Raw genomic sequence first — 20,528 nt, forward strand, 5'->3', positions numbered from 1 at the left:
GCTATCCTTCAACTTAGGTAAATTCTGGACATGACATTGACTTCTGGTCACATGTATGAATCTGACACATTGTTAGATTCTTTGCCTGGAGATTATTTTTCTATATGGAAGCAATCTCATTTTAATACTTTTGCTTTTTCTGTGACTTTTGGTGTATGTGACAGTATTTGTTTCCCAAACAGATGTCCTGACACTCTCACTTATGTTCTCATCAACTATATAGAGTTCAAGTTGTCATGTTTAAGTCTTTAGTCCATTTGAACTGAGTGTATATGAGTTGTAAGATGCGGATCTAATTAGACTCTATTTTTTATAAATAAACTTTATTAGAAAAAACTTGCAAATAAAAAACATGATCCTTTTTTATTCTAAAAAACAAAAAACCAAACAAAACAAGAAGCCAGCCAGAACTGGGGAGAAGGCTCAGTGGGTAAGAACACAGTGCAGTCCTAAAGACCTGGGTGTATCTCAAAAAAGCCACAGTGTGTCCCCATGAATCTGTAACCTCAGCCCTGTGGGAGGTAGAGATGACCCCGGCTTGCTGGCTGCCAGGCTAGCTCCAGGTTCATTTAGAGACTATCTCAGGGACCCAGAATAAGGCTGAGAACAATAGAGTAGGACACCAAAGTCTTCCGTGAGCTTACATGTGCACACCAATGCTGAGGCTACAGGCTTGCACCACAGTGCCTAGTGGATCATTTTCTTTGTAGATGTAGCTTTTCATAGACGGAAATTTTCATTAACTTGAGGAAGGTAACCTGGCAGATGTAAGGTTACCATTAGTTACAAGGTATTTACATGTGATGGCTATTCTTGTTTGTCAACTTAACTATATCTGGAATTAAAAGAAAAACAAACCCAGGAGCAGTAGGGAACACCAGTAAGGGAGTTTTAGTTAATTTAATCATTTGGACTCAGAAGACCCACCGACATGCTGGGCCACACATTCCCCTGTCATTTATTGTCATGCCAAGTTCCTGAGGCATTACTTCACTGGTGTTAATGTTTGCTTCTTTGGGATCGTGACATACATTGAAGAATTGTTGAGACATCTGGTCTCATGGACTGAACAACTACTGGATTCTTGGGTGTTCTGTTGGAATGAAACTATTATCATATTAGCTGGACCCCAGCCTATAAGCCACTCTAATAAACCATATATGTGACATATATGCATATGTATATGGGTATATGCACATACATAAACACACACATATATATGTATTCACTTTATCTGTCAGTTCTGTCCTCTAGAGAATCCTGACTAATACAGCATACTTAAGTTTCCTCTTTTGGAAAGCTGCTCCTTCCTGTGCTCTGATACCTCACAAAAAGCAGAGCACTTTTCCCTTTGCCACAGGAGTGAGGAGACATATAGATGGGGAGGAGAGTGTGCAGATTGAATTGTCTTGAGGGTTAGGGACTGGGTACTGCCTTCAGATTTGCATTTTACAAGATGTAACTCTCACAGTGAGTGGCTGCTAATCTGCAGGAAGAAAGGATGTTAGCCGGGACATGGGATGGGAAGTATGTAACAGATTTCATTTTGTTTTGATTTAGTTTGTTTTAGTTTTAGAGACAGTCTTGCCTTATATCCGAGGCTCACTTTGGGCTCACTTTGAACCGGAGACTCTCCTGCCTTCGCCCCTTGTTAAGGGTTTATAGGCGTGAAATACAAAAGCCTAGCTGACCTGATGGGCTTGAAATACAGGACTGCTATTAAAGCTTTAGGAAAGGGAAGAATATTGCCGGAGTCCACACCTTCCAGAATTATGGGCAACTGAGTAGAGGGTGCCCACAGGACAGGAGCTGGGTGTCATCGTACACATCTGTAATCTCAGCACTTCATGGGTGCAGGAGATGTTGAAGTTCAAGGTCATTTGCTACATAGTTTATAGCCGTCCTGGGCTATATGATACCTTGTATCAAAACAAAGAAATAACCAGAACCAAAACACAGGGGAAAGCTATGGGAGGGTGTGGTGGTTTGAATAAAAACGGCCTCCATAGGCTCATATTTTTGAATGCTTAGTCACTAGGGAGTGGCACTATTCGGAAGGATTAGGAGGCTTGGCCTTGTGGGAGGAAGTTTGTCATGGAGTTGGGGATGGGTTTTGAGGTTTCAAAGGTCCATGCAGGCCCAGATTCTCATTCTCTGCCTAAGGATGAAGATGCAGCTCTCAGCTGCTGCTGCAGCATCTGCCTGCTTGCTGCTATATAGGCTCCCCACCATGATGATTATGAATGTACCATCTGAAACTGTAAGCAAGCCCCCAATTACATGCTGGATTTCACAAGAGTTGGCTTGGTCGTGGTATACTTTCAGAGCAATAGAGCAGTGACTATGACAAAGAGGAAAGCCTATGGGAAAAAAGTAGTATAGAACTTTTTAAAACTAAAGTTTAGGGCTGGAGAGATGGTTCAGTGATTAAGAGCACTGGCTACTCTTCCAGAAGTCCTGAGTTCAATTCCCAGCCACTCACAACCACCTGTAATGAGATCTGGTGCCCCCTTCTGGCAATCAGGCATACATTCAGACAGAATACTGTATCCATAATAAATAAATCTTTAAAAAAAAAACCCTGAAGTTTAAAAACTTGTATTTTCTTTCTTCTTCTGAAAACTTGTGTTTTCAAAAGGAGATTCTGGTGGGCAGGCAGTTCAGTGTATGGATTTGCACCTCAGGAGAGATCTGAGGTGGTGATAGAGATTTGAATATATAAAACACTGGCAGACTGAAAGTGAGAAAAACACAAAGAGTAAAGGCCAAAAATAACAATGCTCAATAGGCCACAGAAGAGCAAGTCAGGAGGTCTGGCCTGTGGGTCGGTTATGAGTTTTCACGCTTTTTCGTCTATGGTAATGTGTTCCCACAGTCTAACACAGGGCTGTAGTGATTCGGAAAGGAAACAGCTCCTGGCTGTTTTGTTTGTTTCCTCTTTTTAAATGTGCCTTGGAGCTGAGGGTTGTGGATCAGTGGAAGATGACTTGACTCAAAAGCACAGGCATGGGTATCCATTCTCAGCTCCTCCAAGAAAATTTCTAATTATACTTTTTCTTTATTCTTGAGAATTACATACACAAGTACAGTAAATTATGAACATATCCATCCCCCATTTCTCTCCCCCAAATCCTTCCTAACATGTCCTCCTCCCAACTTCATATCTCCCTCTCCCTCATCCTCCCTTTCCTCCTCCTCCTCTTCTTCATAATCCACTAAGTCCAATGAGTGCTGTCCATATGTGCCTAAATGTGGGTGAGGTCATCCCCTGCAGCATGGGAAAGCTGTTAGTTGGAATGTCCTCAAATAGAACGCCCTCCTCAGGCAGTTGTCAGTCGCCACCAGAGTGGGGCCTGGAGAGCTCCTTCCCCCATCTATGCCTGAATTCTGGCAGGGTTGATCTCACACAAATCTTGTGCCAGTAACCACACGGCTGTAAGTTCGTGTGTGTGTGTGTGTGTGTGTGTGTGTGTGTGTGTGTGTGTGTGTGTGTGTGTTAACAGTGTCATGTCCAGAAGACAGTGTTTCATAGCTCCCCTCCAGACACATATTCTTTCTTCTCCTGTTCTGAGCTATTCCTGATTCTTGTCAGGGTTGGGGAGCGTGGGCAGAGTTGACAAAGGCATGTCACACTGATTAGCTAGGAGCACTTAGTCTGTCATTCCCAGTACTGTGATCAATCATGTCTCTGCATTGACTGACTGTGCATAAAGAAGTTCCTGTGACCAGAAGTATCCGTTGGGAACAGCTATGTCTTCAGGTATAAACATAAGTTTTTAGAAGGCAATTTAACAACATGATCATTGAGCCAGATAAGAATAGCGGATTTTGCTCACTATGACCTCCTCAGGCATATAGGCCAGGAATGGTGGTACATGCCTGTGAACACAGTACCCAGGAGGCAGAACAGTAGAAATCTGAGGCCAATCTGGTCTAGATGGCAAGTTCCAGGACTGCCAGGACAACATAAGACTTGTCAAACCTCACACCACAAGCCAAGCTCTAAGTCCAGAACTTTGGAGGAAGTGGAGACAGGAGAATTAGGAATTCAAGGCTGGCCTGAGCTATATGAAACCAGTCTCCAAAAACAAAAGTAAAAGCAAACATAAAAACAACAAAGGGCCGGGTGTTGGTGGCGCACGCATTTAATCCCAGCACTCGGGAGGCAGAGGCAGGCGGATCTCTGTGAGTTCGAGACCAGCCTGGACTACCAAGCGAGTTCCAGGACAGCCTCCAAAGCCACAGAGAAACCCTGTCTCGAAAAACCAAAAAAAAAAAAAAAAAAAAAAAAAAAAAACAACAAAGGACCAAATCAAGTGATGCGTGATGCACAGTTGGGCTTATAACGTCACACCCACCTTCTCGGGAGTAGTGATGTGTCAGTTCCTTCATTATCCACCTTCCTGGGAATAAGACAACAACAATAAAATCACCACCAACAAGAAAAGGATTTTAATTTGAAACAATGAAACAATGTAATTTGAAATTACTGATAATGATCTTAATTATACAATAGTGTATGTAATGACTCTGCTTAATCTTCAAGGAAGATGCATGCAAAATGTTAATGAAAAATTAAAGAAAATTATGTTTAATGAAGGAGAAAATAGCCCAATATTTTAATAGCTTCCATAAAATAAGTTCAACTGGGTGTGAGAAAGGTGAAAATAATGGCCGAGAGCATTTTCCCTTTACAACAGCAACCGTGGCAAGCACCACAACGCTCACATTAGTGTTCATTAGGGAAACATTTTTTGTTTTACGTACATTAACCAAAATTGCCTCTCTGTTACAGATAATTAGTATAGATATAAAACTTTGTGTTTTCCAGTTTACAAAATGAAAGCCGTGTGACAGGATTAGAGTTATCTGGGCTGGGGAGGGTAGAGTGTTTGCCTAGCCTGCATGAATCCTTGGGTTTAACTCCAACTCAGCATAAACTAGGTATGGTGGTGCACATCTGTAATCCCTGTGCTTGGAAGGTGGTTGTTTTGTTAGCTATACAGCAAGTCTGAAGACGCCTGGGCTTCATGGGCTCCTGTTATTAAAGGACTGTAATGTAGACACATCAATGTGTTTCACAGTTTTATCCCTAGTGCTCAGCACAGCATCTGGAAGGTAAATACCTAGTAACTGAATGGTTGTGCTCGTTTCCTTTGTAGTATTATGAAAACTGCCTGGCTACGTTAGTGTGTGTGTGTGTGTGTGTGTGTGTGTGTGTGTGTGTGTGTGTGTTAATGTTTTGAAACAGGGTCTCTCGACCTTAAATCCCGATTCCCCTGCCTCCACCTCCCAAGTGCTGAGACTGTGGGGTCCTGCTGCCACGTCCACCTGCTGCTCACGAGAATTTTAGGTTTCTGCTGATGCACTCTTGTTGTTCACAATGTGGGATTTGTTCACGTTTCCATTCCCTCTGGCACTTGGCATCTCTCACTCTGTGCTTGGTGCCTGGGACTTTGGTGCTTTTATGTGTCACACTGTGGATCTGCAACTTCTTCCAGATCCTGTTGTCACTGGACTCCAGGCTGTGCAAGTTCCTACACTGAGGCCACTCCTTTGCACATTCCCTGCCACAAGAGCTGGGCCAGTTCCTTTTTGTTTGTTTGTTTTGTTTTTTGTTTTTTGAGTCAAGGTTACACTGTTTAGCTCTGGCTGTCCTGGAACTCACTTTGTACACCAGGCTGGCCTCGAACTCACAGAGATCCAACTGCCTGTGCCTCCCGAGTGCTAGCATCAAAGGCATGCAATACAACTGTCCTGCACAGGGTCAGTTCTTGGGGAATTCATGTCAGGTACAGCCAGGCCTCGTGACACAGGCCATCCCAGTCATTCAGGAGACTGTGACAGGAAAACTGAGGTTTCTGAGTGAGTTCACACCCTGCCTGAGCAACTTAGTGAGACGCAACAGAGCAAGTGGTTTTGTACAAAGGAATAGAGCTCAGTGGGAGAGTGTTTGCCTGCCACATGAGTGGCTCTAGGTTGAACCAGAAGTATGAAAAAAAAGAAGAAAGGGGGGAAAAGAAAAGGAAAAGCCTAGTCAGGTGATAAACTTGCAGGGAATAAAAAAGAACTTGACAGTGGTCTGATTTGATCTTCCTTCCTCCCCCTCACCATCCTGCAGGCTTCCCAAGTGTCAGTCCAGAGCCCATGAGCTCCCACTAGCTCTGATGGGCTGTCTCTGTGGTTTTCCCCATCATGATCTTGACCCGCCTTGTTCATATGATCCCTCCTCCCTCTTTTCGACTGAACACCAGGAGCTCAGCCCAGTGCTTGGCTATGGGTCACTGCATCTGCCTCCATCCGTTACTGGAAGTTGATTCTATGATGGAAGTTAGAGTGGTCACTAATCTGATTACAGGGGAAGGCTGGTTCAGGCATCCTCTCCACTATCGCTAGGAGTCTTAGCTGGGGCCATCTTTGTGGATTCCTGGGAATTTCCCTAACACCAGGTATCTCTCTAACCCCATAATGGCTCCCTCTACCATGACATCTTTTTCATTGCTCTCCCTCTCAGTCCCTCCCTTGGCCATTTGGATCCCTCTTGTTCCCATCCCCCATCCCCTCCCTTCTACCTCCCTCCCAGTTTACCCAGGAGATCTTAACTATTTCCCCTACCTGGGGCCCTCCTTGTGTGTTCCTCTTAGGGTTCTCCTTGTTACCTACCTTTTCTGAGGCTGTGGATTGTAGCCTGGTTATCTTTTTTTGGGGGGGGGGTTTCGAGACAGGGTTTCTCTGTGGCTTTGGAGGCTGTCCTGGAACTCACTTTGTAGACCAGGCTGGCCTCGAACTTACAGAAATCCGCCTGTCTCTGCCTCCCAAGTGCTGGGATTAAAGGGGTGGGCCACCAACGCCCGGTAGCCTGGTTATCCTTTGCTTCATGCCTAATATCCACTTATGAGTGAGTACATACTGCGTTTGTCTTTCTGGGTCTGGATTACTTCACTTAGGATGTTTTTTTTCTAGATCCATCCATTTGCCTGTAAATTTCAAGATGTCTGTTTTTTACTGCTGAGTAGTGCTCCGTTGTGTAAATGTACTTTTTAAAAATCCATTCTTTGGTTGAGGGGCATCTAGATTGCTTCCAGGTTCTGGCTAGTATGTACAATGCTGCTAAGACATAGTTGAGCAAATGTCCTTGTGGTATGATTGTACATACTTTGGGTACATGCCCAAGAGTGGTATTGCTTCATCTTGAGGTATATTGATTCCCAATTTTCTGAGAAACTGCCAGGCTGGCCTATAATTCTTGATCCTCTTGCCTGCTGAATGATAGTTTTTGTTTATTAGAGTCAAGGCCATACTCTGTAGCCCAGGTTGGCCTGGGACTCACTATGAAGTTCAGACTAGGATTGAATTTACGGCAGTCTTCCTGTATCAGCCTCCTGAGTCTTACAATTACAGATGTAAGTCACCACACCTGTCCATTTTCTTTTTTTCTTTTCTTTTCTTTCTTTTTTTTTTTTTTTTTTTTGGTTTTTCGAGACAGGATTTCTCTGTGGCTTTGGAGACTGCCCTGGAACTAGCTCTTGTAGACCAGGCTGGTCTCGAACTCACCGAGATCCACCTGCCTCTGCCTCATGAGTGCTGGGATTAAAGGCGTGTGCCACCAACGCCCGGCCACACCTGTCCATTTTTAAGTTTTTAATTTACGTGTATGTCTGTGTGAGTATATGCCATGTGTGTGCCTGCTGCCTGCAGAAGGGAGTGACAGATCATCTCTTCATCTCTCCAGTCCCTTTAGCCCATTTTTAAAAAGGTAAAACTAAGCAGGGCAATGATAGCACATGCCTTTAATCCCAACACTCTGCAGGCAGAGACAGATGAATAGCTAAGTTCAAGACTACCCTGGTCTACAGAACGAATTCCAGGACAACCAGGGCAACATGAAGAAAACCTGTCTCCAAAAACAGAGAAACAATACCAACAACAAAAGGTAAAAAACACACACACATGTATGTATATATATATATATACACACACACATATATATATAAAATGGATAAGTATATTGGTGCCTTTGTATGAATACTTTAAGATAATAGATTAATAGAACTGAGCCTTTCGACCTTGGTTTTGCCACTTTCAAGTAAGCTAACCTTGAGTGGCCTCTATGTTGTTGGCCTTGGTAAAGGTCATCTGTAAAACCAAAAAATGAGACCAGTGAACTAAGTGAGGATCTCTTCCCTGAGCTAACATTTTGGTAATCAAATTACCCAGTTTGAAGTAATGATTTCCTTCTATGTGGGTCCCTGTTGCTCTACCAAGGGAGAGCCCAGTGAAGCAGCAGGGCTGTGCTTGCCATCCTGCAAATCTGTGTCAAGTGATTGAGAGCCTAATGATCCACATGAGGAAATCGAAGATTTTTTCCATTTTTTATTTTCCGATTTCATTTTACATTCCAACCGCAGTTCTCCATCTCACCCTTCCCACCCCTCTCCCTAAATTGAAGATTCTTATACTAATTGCTGACTATTGAAGTGTGCAAAACATCTTCTGGTTCACTCTGATTATATCTAAAGTGTGCTTTATAGGAAAGGTTAAAAGATACTATAGCATAACCAACTTGGAAGTATGACAATTTAATTGGAAAATGCTAATGTAAAAAAAAAAACATGGAAAGCCGGGTGTTGGTAGCGCACGCCTTTAATCCCAGCACTCGGGAGGCAGAGGCAGGCGGATCTCTGTGAGTTCCAGGCCTGCTTGGTCTACAAGAGCTAGTTCCAGGACAGCCTTCAAAGCCACAGAGAAACCCTGTCTCAAAAAACCAAAACATTGACAGAAATTTCCTGGGTAGTCATTAAAACAAAGCTTTAAATGAAATTCTTAGAGGATCTGACTCTGTAACTTTAGCGTGGCATTACATATGGTTGTGTGTATGAATGAGGCCAGTGTGAGTTATATGAGACTCTGTCTCAAAACAAAAACAAAACAAAACAAAACAAAAAACTAAGGTAGTACCTTGCTTCATGGTTGTGTAGTTAGATGTAGAGAAGGTGTCTATGAATAGTCAGTTTCTGTTAAAAAGAGGCAGAGGCTAGGCAGTGGTGGTGCATGCCTTTAATCCCAGCACTTGGGAGGAAGAAACAGGAGGGTCTCTGTAAATTCAAGGCCAGCCTGGTCTACAGAGTGTAGTTCCAGGGCAAGACTATACAGAGAAACCTTGTCTCTAGTGTAGGGGAAAAAAAAGAAAGAGATCAGTATTGTTGAAGGGAAATCTCCAAAGTATTTTTTAGTGATATATTATTTAAGATTTATTAAAGCTTGACTGAGGATTCAGAAAAGCAAAGTCAGTCACAAGCCTTAGAAGTCAGGTGCACACCTTTAATCCTAGCAGAGAGAAATGTGGCTGCATAAGCTCAGAAGATCACCAGTGGATCTAGATTTTGGTCACTGTTAGACTTTGGTTTTCCTGTGATCTGATTATAATTGTGGTCTGGGTTTTCCTTCTTAATTTCTGCAAATGACTAGTGTAAATGCTACAGCTCTGAGGGAAAGGTTTCCCTAATGAAGGTGTTACAGCTCTGAGGGTAAAGGCATCCTGTCAGTGGGGAGTCAAGGAATACCACAAAATCACATGTAACAACAAACCTCACTCAAGAGATTTATTGGGAGAGACACAAGAGGGTGGCTGCCTCTGCTGGGGAGAAGCAGCCATGGAGGACTGAGCCGGAGGCGGGCTTCTACAGGGATTCTTGGGGGGAGGGCTTTTCAGGATGGCCTGGGATTGGAAGGATCATGTGGCCTGATTGATCTTCCATTAAGGTGGTGTTAGTTAATACTATCTTCCAAGATAAACAATCGCCATCACATCAGCTGGGTCACCTTGCAGTTGTCATGTGTAGACCTGTTGACTGTTCATTTGTTAATGTTATTATGTCCCATACGATGGCGGGAAAGTTTAAACAAGTTACAAGGGTCTCAACAAGGCACGTTAGACAGCAAGGTTCAAAGCACTGAAGTCAGACGCAGCTTAAATCAAAGGAGGCTTTGGTCTAGTCTCCAAAATAATTACAAGGACTGGCTTAAAGGAAAAAAAAATGCATGTCTAAATGGGTAACATGCATTTTTCTCGTCAGCCACCTGGGTCCCGTTGTCGCTTTAGCCCCAAATAACACACAAGACACTATCTTAATTATGAAGCTGTTGGCCATTTGCTATTGTTTCTCATTGGTTAGCTCTGACTTAATTATCAACCCATAATTGTTAATATATTTTTATAAGTTCTGAATTCTTGGAGGCCATTGCAGCTTCCTCCTCTGAAGTTGCCAGCCACCCGAGTCTCTGCCTAAAGCGCTCATCTTTTGCTGACACTTGGGCACAAACCCAGCTTGTAGCAGACATCTCATCACCCCTCACCTACAACCTATAAAGTCTACCTGCCTTCCTTTGTGGGTGCTTCTCCAACCTTCATTTCTGGAATTGGGCAACTTGCCTGGGAGTTGCTTTGCTCAAATAAACCTGTTGCTAACACTTTTTCAATTCGGTTTGGTCTGGCTTACTTAGTAGTTGGAGAAACCTATTAGTATACACAATATATATTAGTATACACAATATATATTAGTATACACAGTATATATTAGAATATACAATATATATTAGTATATGCACATCTATGCACATTTTTCTTTGCTTTGTTTTGAGACAGGGTAGTTCTATGTAGCCTTGTCTGGCTTGGAACTTGCTTATCAAAGAACAATGCATCACGTCTTTTTAAAAAATATTTCACATTAAAAACATTTTTAGGTTTAAAAGTCTTATGTGTATGGTTTTGCTGTACATATGTATATATACTGTGTGTGCCTGATGCCCACAATAGTCAGAAGAAAGCATAAGATCCCCTAGAACTGGAGTTAGGGGTGGTTTTCAGCCACCATGTGGGTGCCCGGAATCAAACCCAAGTTCTTAACTGCTGAGCCACCTCGCTGGTCACCTGTCCTCTCCCCCAGCCCTTTCATTCTCAAACTGCAAAGATTCAATCTAGCAGGATGGCTCAGTACGTAAAAGCCCTTGCCATGCGAACCCAGTGACCTGAGTTTGATTCCTCAAACCCACCATGGAAAGTTTTCTTCTGACCTCCAACAAGTCTCTCTCCCCCCCCTCTGTCCCCCTCCCTCCCTTCCCCCCTTACACACACACACACACACACACACACACACACACGTATGATGTTTTGCTTTTTGGGGGCCTATCAACCAGTTCCCAAACAAATCACACATGGAGGTTTATTCTTAGTTATGAATGCTCATCCTTAGCTTGGCTTGTTTCTTGCCAACTTTTTTGTTTTAAACTTAAATTATCCTATCTTTGGTCTCAGAACTTTTATCCTGTATATACATTTTCTTTCCTTCTTACTCCATGTCTGGCTGGGTGACTGGCCCCTGAAGTCCTCCTCCTCCTCATTCCCAGTGTAAAGATTCAGGCGTTATATTGGCCTGTCCCTGTCACCTGGCAGGATGGTCAGCCCAGGGTACCATGGTTGCTTAGTCTGTATGCAGGTGCAAAGGACCCCTTTATTTTTATTTATTTATTTATTTATTTATTTATTTATTTATTTATTTGGTGTTACGAGACAGGGTTTCTCTGTATTGTTTTGGAGGCTGTTGGTCCAGCCTGGCCTCGAATTCACAGAGATCCGCCTGCCTCTGCTTCCCGAGTGCTGGGATCAAAGCCACCACTGCCCCACCGCCCTGCCAAAGGACCCCTTTAAAAGAAAGACACCCGCCCACTTACACTCTCTTTCCCCTCTCTCTTCCCTGTGGTTCCCCTGGGGCAGACAGGACTTTTCCTGTGTCCCTCTTCTCTTCTGTCCTCTCTCAGTCTCTGTGTCTCTTTACCTCTTTTTCTCTTTCCTTCCCCTTTCCCTCCCCTTTTAAATAAAACTTCTCACTAAGCTCTGTCTGCCTGGCATATCTGTTCCCCGCCTCAATCACCCTCACCTACCATGGAATCCACCAAGGTCACACACACACTTTATTCTTAACACCCAGATCCTCTCTCCCAGATTTCTCTTCATATTTATTCTCTTTGTATGCCAACCCTGCCTATGTCTTTCTCCTGCCTTGCTATTGGCTGTTGAGCTCTTTCTTAGACCATCAGGTGTTTTGACAGGCAAAGCAACACAGCTTCACAGAGTTAAGTGCAACATAAACAAAAGTAACACACCTTAAATTAATATTCTCCAACACACAGAGTGAAGATTCTAAGATTAAGGATTGTGTTTTATTCTACCAGGATCAAGGCACTTTGCAAGCTTTGAAAGGCTGCATAACGTTTCTGCACAGGTTGCATCCATCCTCCTCCAGCAGATAGGGAAACTTGCTTCCCTAGGGCAGTGCACAAAGGAAGCAGGACTGTTTCCAGCTTCAAGTACTGTAGTGATGAGAATGTTTGGAATGCCAGACACACCCAGGCTTAAGAATGCAAGCACAATTCAACATCTATTTTTCTTTTCTTCTCCCCTAACGGCTAGTACAGAATTCTAGTGAAAGGCAGGACATAGATATTGGTAAGCAGGAAAAACAAAACAACGACGACGACAACAACAAAAAAACCAACTATGATTATAGACTGTTTACTCATTCTGTGAATTGCACACAAACTGTTCAAGCTGCTAAAGTTGTCTGACAACACTAGAAAGAAGTGTTGTTTTAAAGCAGTAGTTTTGGGCTGGAGAGTTGGCTCAGTGGTTTGGGCACTTGGTGCTCTTACAGAGGACCAGGTCCTCCAAGGGTACCAGGCACTCACATGATGCACATACATTCGGGGAAAATATATACATGCTGGCAAAAAAAAAGTCAGACACATTAAATAAATAAATAAATATAAATAAAAGAAATTTAGTTTTCTGAGATTTGAGTCCCTAACAAAAGATTTACTCCCCTTTCATTTAAGTCAGCAATCACTTGGGTTTTTTGTTTTCTTTTTTTAAAATTAAAAAGTAATTATTTTGAGACAGGGTCTTGTCCTCCGCCTCCAGCCTCATCTTCCTCAGTGGTGCGGTCACAACTACACCCAGCTACAAGTGTATTTTTCTTAAGAGACTGTATTACAGATCATTACACCTAGAAACAATGTTCAGAATAGCAGTACTGACCCAGGAGAGGAATGGATGACTTCTTGTCTAGACTTCAAAGGACCTTCTTGCACTTGGGGTCAGGTGGGAGGCGCAGCCCTGAAGCAATTTTGCCTCCGGGGATCCTAAAACCTCCACTCACTTTTAAATTGCTCAGATACAAACTTGTCTTTACAAAGAAAATCTGGGAGGCAGTAAGAGCGGAATGATTTGGGGTGCTAGCTACTTTTTCTTGAAGTTGGAGATGGATGGCAGAGGGAGGGACTGGTCCTCAGGAAATGGGCTGTTTACAGCGTAAACAAGCGGTAACCACAGAAACACCTGCTACTCCGGAGGCCCTGCGGAGCCACCGCCCCCCCCTTGCGGCCACATCCGGGCACTCCGCCGAGGTTCACACGCGACAGCCGTTTAGCTTATTTGAAAGGCACGCACAGCCAATCAGTGGGCACCGCCTGGAGGCGGGCGTTAGGCCGGGACCAATCAGCACCCCCCTCCCAGGCTCCAGCCTATCAAAAGGAGGCTGACAGAGGGCGCCAATCAGCATGGCTCTTAGAGAGAGCCGCTGGATTTTTGAATCGGCGGCGGCAGCCTCCCTCGAGCCATGGCGGCGCCAGGGAGGGTCATGAGTGTTTGAGGACGATAACCAAGGACTGCTCCGGAGTGGTTCTTTTTTATACTTAAGCGTGGTGAGTGGGGTGAGTGGCGATGGGAGGGATACGAGTGCCGGGAACCGTGCGCGGCGGCGGCGTCCCCGCCGGGGTGGGTTGCACGGGCTCCAGCCCCGTCTGCGTCCCTCGCCGTCGCCTCCTCATGCTCCCTTCCCTCCCGCGTCCTCTATCCCCGGCCCGGTCTTTCCTTGCATTCCCAGTCCGGGACTTCTCCCTACCCTGCTGCTGCCGGGCGCCCCTGGGTGGAAGAGTGCAGTTGGGACCCAGGTTTTGGCCGCCCGCCCGCTGCAGCCCTGAGCAGCCCTGATTGCTTTGTGGTTTCCTCCTGGAATTCCTACAGAATTCCGATTTTCGATTTTTTAAAAATATAAAACCCAGGCGGCCCCGCCTCTTCCTGGCCGCAGATGTGTGTGGTTAGTGGTTAAGGAAGCGCTATCAGTGGAGTTAGACCCGGCTTGGAGTCGCCTTGGGAGCAACTTTCCCTAGCCACAAACTGGAGATGGCAGTAGTATTCTTCTGTTAGGGTGACTGCAAAGGTTAAGCGAAAAGAAGGAAAATGATTTAGGATAGTGCCTGCAAAATAGTAAGCTCTAAGTAATTGAGAATTGCTAATCACAGTTACTAATAACATATTCTCTATTGTAATTTGGTTCTTGGCCCTGGATAAGTTGAAACTTAATTTAAAAGAAAAGCTATAATGACCGTTTAAAAGGGCCCATGTGTTGTCAGGCAGGGTCTCAGGTAGTCCAGCATGGGCTTGTAGAGCCAAGGGTGACATTGAACTTCGGATGTGCTTGCCTCCACCTGAGTGCTTGGGTTACAGGTGCACTTTCACCGTGCCTGGTTTACGAGTATTTTGGGGATGACTTCATACATGCTACTACAGAGCTACATTCGAAGACAAAGATGTGTTGTTTTATGATCAACTGATTCTATTGTCTTTATTTAAAAAATCTCAATTGAATGTGAAAAATGCGATTGGTGCATTTCAGGTTGAAATCAGATTGTTGGGTGTTAGTTATGTCTTTAATTTACCATGTAGTTCTTTTGCTGTAAAATTTGAGGCTGTTTTGGAAAAAAGTGATACATGTAGTTAAGCATGTTAAGTTAAAGAGGGTGATGTAAATCAAAGTGTCACTAAAAATGCATTCTAAAAGCTGGGTGGTGGTGGTGCACGCCTTTAATCCCAGCCCTGGATCTCTGTGAGCCTGAGGCCAGCCTGGTCTAAGGAGCAAATTCCAGGACAGCCAGGGTTACACAAAGAAACCTGTTATTAAAAAAAAATCATACATATACACACATGTGTATGTTTTTTACAATGCATATGTGCATATATATATGTACTGTAAAGCCTTGAGACATGGTTGTACATAATTATGGGCTGTATTTTGACTTTTTTTTCTGGGGCTCAGAGTTGAACACAGAAACTCCCATGCTTTACCACTAAGCTACACTTCAAGCAATAATGGAGTATTTTAGTATATTTATACAATGTATAATGATCAGATCAGGGTAATGGTTATGTCATTGGAAGCATTTATCATTTCAAAATTCTTTTCTACTAATCTTTTTCTTTTTAATGAAGCACAGTTGGAGCTTGTTAGAGTAAAATTTTTAAATTAATTAATTAATTTTTTATGTATATTGGTGGTTTGCCTGAAAGTATGTCTGTGAGGGTGTCAGATCCTGGAGTTTACAGTTGTAAGCTGCCATGGGGGTGCTGGGAATTGAACCTGTGTCTTCTGTAAGAGCATTCAGTTTAATGGCCCAGCCACCTCTTCAGTACCAGGGGGAGCTTCAATATAAATTGAGCACTGTGTTCTACTAACCATTTCATTAATAACTGCTGTTGACTTTTTTTTGAGATCAGGTTTCATGTGATCTTCCTGCTTTCACTACCATGAGCAGCTCAAATGGTCTTTTTTTTTTTTTTAACTTTGTTTATTTATAGTCTTCTGCCTGCGTGTATGCCTGCCTGCTAGAAGACGGCACTAGATCCCACTATAGACTGTCATAAGCAGGAAGTGGCTGCTGGGAATTGAACTCAGGACCTCTGGAGCCATCTCTCCAGCCCCTTGAATTTCTCTTTTTTTCTTTTTTTTCATTCTTTTGCATACAATACATTCTGATCATTTCTTCTCCTAGAGCTTCCCCATCTCCCCACCTCCTTACCTGTCCAACTCCACAGCTGCTTTATCTGTCTCTTTAGAAAACAAGAAAAAACAAAACCAGCAGAATAGAAAAAAGGAAGAAAATACAAAGAAAAGTATGAGAAGCACATACACAAGCAGAGAGACACCCAAAACCCCTAAGAGCACAAAATGGCAAATCATAGTATATAAACAAAAGACCAGGAAGGTGTTTTAAAAAAAAGAGCCCAGACAAAGAATTATGAGGCAAAATATTTCCACAAAAATTCCAGGGTTGGTTTTCACTTGGCCACCTACTATTGGGGATGCAGCCTGCCCTTGGTGGTTTGTTTACCCAGCGAGGCTCAGGAGAGCACTGTATTTTTCTTTTGAGTGGTTGTCAGTTGGAGATAGCTTCTTGGTTAGGGATGGGAGATCATGTCAGCTTCCCACTCTCAGTGCTAGGACCCCATTTGGCTTGGACCTTTGCAGGCCCCCATGCATGGCGCCTCAGTCTCTGAGCTCCTATGTACCTCAATCCTATTGATTTAGAACTCCGTGTGTCCTTGGTTGTCCCCGTCCCCGCTCTTACACTCTTTCCCCCTCCTCTTCTGATGGAGACATCCCATTTAGGACTGAGTGTTACAAGGTATCTGATTCTCTTTGTAATGTCTGGCTGTGAGTTTCTATATTTTTTCTCAACTACTGCCAGTTCAAGCTTGTCTGATGGCTGAGCAAGACACTAATCTATAAGTATGTATATTAGCAGAATGTTGCTAGAAGTCATTATGTTGTGACATTCCTTTAAGTGACTTAGAACCTTGTTTTTCACTAGAAATGATTTTTAGGAGATGTAGGGAAAAGACTGGAATTTTAATTGATTCTGAATAAAGACAACTATTGGAGCACTTCTGTAGAGAACTTTCGAATGATTGTCATGGATAAGATAATAAACAATACTGTTGTGAATATTGTAAATATGAAAATTTGTCATTTCAAAGTACCTATTCAGTTTCTATCACAGCCTGGATTGAGTTTCGTATCTGTTGGCTTCCTTCATACGGAAACTGAGGCCTAATGCAGAGAGGAGCCAGGAAACAGGCAGGTGTCTGACTTTTCAGTGACTTTTACAACTGTTGTAGAGTCACTATCTAGAAATGAAGATTCGTACCTTACTGTTTTTCCAGAGCATACTTTTGCTTCTTTACTAAGCATCCAGAGCAGTCTCTATGAATCTGAGTCATGAGCGCTCATGTAAAGGTGAGACTGGATAGAGCCCAGGGCCTGCAGCATGCCTGGCAAGCATTTTACCACTGAGCTACAATCAAGCTCCGTGCTGCAATCAATTTTCTTCCCCATTTGCCTAACTTTTCAGTTCTTACTAAAGTCTTAGAAATCAAAAAGAGCTTTCTTCCACAGTCCAGGTTTACATTGGTACTAATTTATATTTGTTTGTCTTGTCAAATCTTAGGGATGTTTGGCAATTAATGTAAAATGTCAGTAATATGTAAGCTGTACAGTTACCTATGAAAGGTTCTGAGAAATCCGTAAAGGTTGAGTCGAGTGATGATTGAAGTTGAAGAGCTGATCACGACTAAATATGCACAGTTATAAAGTACATTACTATTTGAGTTTGAAAACTGCTCAGAAATTCATTGTGGTTCATAGAGTTTGACGCTGGAGTTACTAGAGTTGAGGCTGACAGGCCTTTAGGGCAGGGAGGATGAGGTGAAGAGTAAAGATGGGATTATTGTAAGTAGATGTTGTGTAGACATTTTGGAAGAGAAAGGTTGAAGACAGATGTAGAAGAAAGGTAGAAAAAATTTTGTGTGCTTATGTCAGGGAGTTTGTGTCCTTTTGATGCACTTTGTTATTTATTTGCTACTGTATTTCTATAAGCCAGTTCTGAGCAGCTGTGTTTTATAGAGGAGGAAACCTGGGATCACAGAGGTTTTGAGACAGGGTCTCTTGTACCCCAAATTGGCTTTGAATTCATGTTGCCAGGGATGACCTCCTACTCCTGATCTTTCTATGTTCACCTCCCGAGTGCTGATTCCAGGCATGATCACCCCCTAGCACCTGGGCCCGGCCGATAAATCCTCCATAACACAAGTAACCGCTTCTAATGCAGTGGGTGTTGACCTGTGGGTCAAGATCCCTTTGGTGCTCATCAGCTATCCTGCGTTTCAGATGCTTACATTATGATTCATAACAATAATTTTATGGTGGCAGTTGTGACAACACAAGGAACTGTATTAAGGGGTTTCAGCATTAGGAAGGGTGAGAAGCGCTGCTATAATGTTGTTGCTCAGGGACCAGGTTTGTTTCATGTTTCATGTTTGTTTCAGCCGCCATCAAATAGCACAAACAATGGCTGACAACAGTGTACTGACATCTACTGAGATAACCAGCTTGGCGGATTCTTCCATCCTTGATTCTAAAGTTACTGAAATGTCCAAGGAAAACTTGTGCATGGCGTCTACTTCAAATGTTGATGGTAAGCCTGTTACCTGCTTTTAAAAACACAGAATTGTTCTTTAATCCTAAAGTACCAGCTACTGATTTTGTTGTAGCTGGTGTAACAATTGTTAAGTCAGAACATGTGTACTGAGTAACTAAATCGGGTGCTGTGTCTACGTTCTCTGTCCATCATGTGGCTAATGCTTCCTCACTTTGAAACCCGAGTGCCTTAGTTGTTACCACTTTCTTTGTAGTGGGGCAGTAGAGCTAGAAAATAGTTAAGCTAGAATTTGTGGGTGGTTAAGTGAGGAGCCACTTGGATCTCGCAGCCTGGTTCCCGGCCTTTCCTAAAGGCTCCTGTGTTCTAAGGAGGATCATGCTTGATAATGTTTCTTTGGGGGAATTGTTTCTTTGTTGTTTGTATACCTTTTACTACAATGTATCTTGTTTTTTAAAAGTGATACATAGTCAAATAAATGTGTAGGGAACTCAGAATTAGGTTATTTTTAACTTGGGGGGAATGTTGTGCTCTCCTCAGATTTTCTAGCTAGGAAGGTCTAGGAAGTACTGACTGTGCTTTTGGTACCCTAACACATTGAAACATTTCACATTTTAATAGAAGAAATGCTTCAGGTTGAAACGAGACTGATACTGGTCCAGGACGCTGGGAAACAAGAAGAGCTTGTGACGGCGGTAAAGGTAAGGGGTTTGGATTTGTTGTTCATTCCTAGAGTCTTCTCCGGTCTTTGCAAATGCTTTCCTATCTTTCTTAATCTTAAACTTGAGTCTCTTTTCTACAGACTGTTAAGATAATGGAAGTCCCTGTTATAAAGATAAAAGAAAGTTGTCCTGGAAAATCGGATGAAAAGTTAATAAAAAGTGTTATTAATATGGTAGGTCAAGCATCTCATTGCATGTGGCATGCCTCACTTCCCTCGATTGAATTGCTTCACTCTGGTGACTGGAATCAGGCACGAGGTGTATTGTGCACTCTGAATTAGAAATGTAGGAAGTGGTTGGTACTTACTTTAGAAAACTATGGCATCTATTATAAATCCAAATTTTAGAGACTTTATTATCTAATTTAAATAAAGGATATAATGTGTACAAACATCTGATAAATTTCTTTACGTGTTTTAGTACTTTTCCCCATTGATTTTGTTTAGTTTAAATTCTTGTTTTTCCAAATTATTAATACCAATAAGCAGTGATTATCAATTATTTTGCCTCAGAATGTATAATATATCTAATTTAGTCCATCTCTGTAATAACCACTATTTATTTTGCCAGGTTGAACCCAGGGCCTTGTGTATGCTAGGCAAGCATTTTACTGCTGAGCTAATGCCCTGGCCTTCAGCTACATTAGTTTGCTAGGGCTGTTTAAACAAAATAACACGGACTAGATAGCTCAAACAACAGAACTGAATTTTCATAGTTTTGGGAGCTAGTCAAAAGGTGGTACCAGCATGTTTAGAGTCCCTGGAAACTTCCCTTGGCCTGTACGTGGCTTCCGTGCTCTAACCGGACCTCCTGGTTTCCATGTAGTACATTTTTGCAGTACTTTGTGTGTTCACATTTTCTATGAGCACCCCAGTCAGACTGGCTGAGGGTTACCTCTTTTTTTTTTTTTTTTTTTTTTTTTGGTTTTTATGAGACAGGGTTTCTCTGTATTGTTTTGGAGGCTGTGGGTCCAGCCTGACCTCCAACTCACAGAGATCCGCCTGCCTCTGCCTCCCGAGTGTTGGGATTAAAGGCGTGCACCACCACCGCCCGGCAAGGGTTACCTCTTTAACATCCTTACAATACCATTACATTGTGAGATAAGGCTTCACTCTTTATTTCTGGTTGGGGGTTCAGTATAAGAACTTCAGGGATAGCTGATTTGACCCATCACTTCATTCTTTCTAATAAAAGCCCAAATAATTTATTTATCAATTCAGAATTATCTATTTTCTCTAGACAAGGATTTCTGTGTGTATCTTTGATTGTCCTGGAACTCACTCTGTAGACCAGGCTGGTCTCCAACTCTGCCTCCCGAGTGCTGGGATTAAAGGTGTGAGCCACCACCTCCTAGCTCCATGCAGGATACTTTTTTCTGGTGGTCTGTTCACATAGGAATTATGTAAGCTCTGCCGTATGTTTTTTTTTTTTTGTTTGTTCGTTTGTTTGTTTGTTTTTCGAGACAGGGTTTCTCTGTAT

The 20,528-nt window shown here is 42.9% G+C and overlaps 1 protein-coding gene and 1 long non-coding RNA gene across 6 annotated transcripts in view; one reads left to right on the forward strand and one right to left on the reverse strand.

The window, feature by feature from the left end:
- Positions 1-9,577: 9,577 nt before the first annotated feature.
- On the reverse strand, positions 9,578-13,443 carry LOC121143234. The gene is made up of 2 exons (XR_005880426.1): positions 13,094-13,443; positions 9,578-9,851 (listed from the first exon to the last, which is right to left on the reverse strand). It is a non-coding gene; the product is annotated as an uncharacterized LOC121143234 (long non-coding RNA).
- Positions 13,444-13,612: 169 nt separating this feature from the next.
- The window catches only part of Ect2 (epithelial cell transforming 2), a 59,423-nt gene continuing 52,507 nt past the window's right edge, over positions 13,613-20,528 (forward strand). For 2 of the 5 annotated variants that reach the window (XM_021226948.2, XM_005069759.4), the window contains exons 1-4: positions 13,613-13,758; positions 18,218-18,366; positions 18,949-19,028; positions 19,130-19,222. In XM_021226948.2, coding sequence (XP_021082607.1) covers positions 18,240-18,366; positions 18,949-19,028; positions 19,130-19,222 — 300 coding nt within the window. In that variant the 5' untranslated portion in view covers positions 13,613-13,758; positions 18,218-18,239. The remainder of the gene's footprint in view (positions 13,759-18,217; positions 18,367-18,948; positions 19,029-19,129; positions 19,223-20,528) is intronic. The other 3 variants (XM_021226949.2, XM_021226950.2, XM_021226951.2) reach the window with 3 other exon arrangements.

The sequence above is a fragment of the Mesocricetus auratus genome, unplaced genomic scaffold (assembly GCF_017639785.1).
Source record: "Mesocricetus auratus isolate SY011 unplaced genomic scaffold, BCM_Maur_2.0 Super-Scaffold_100011, whole genome shotgun sequence".
Taxonomy (NCBI): domain Eukaryota; kingdom Metazoa; phylum Chordata; class Mammalia; order Rodentia; family Cricetidae; genus Mesocricetus; species Mesocricetus auratus.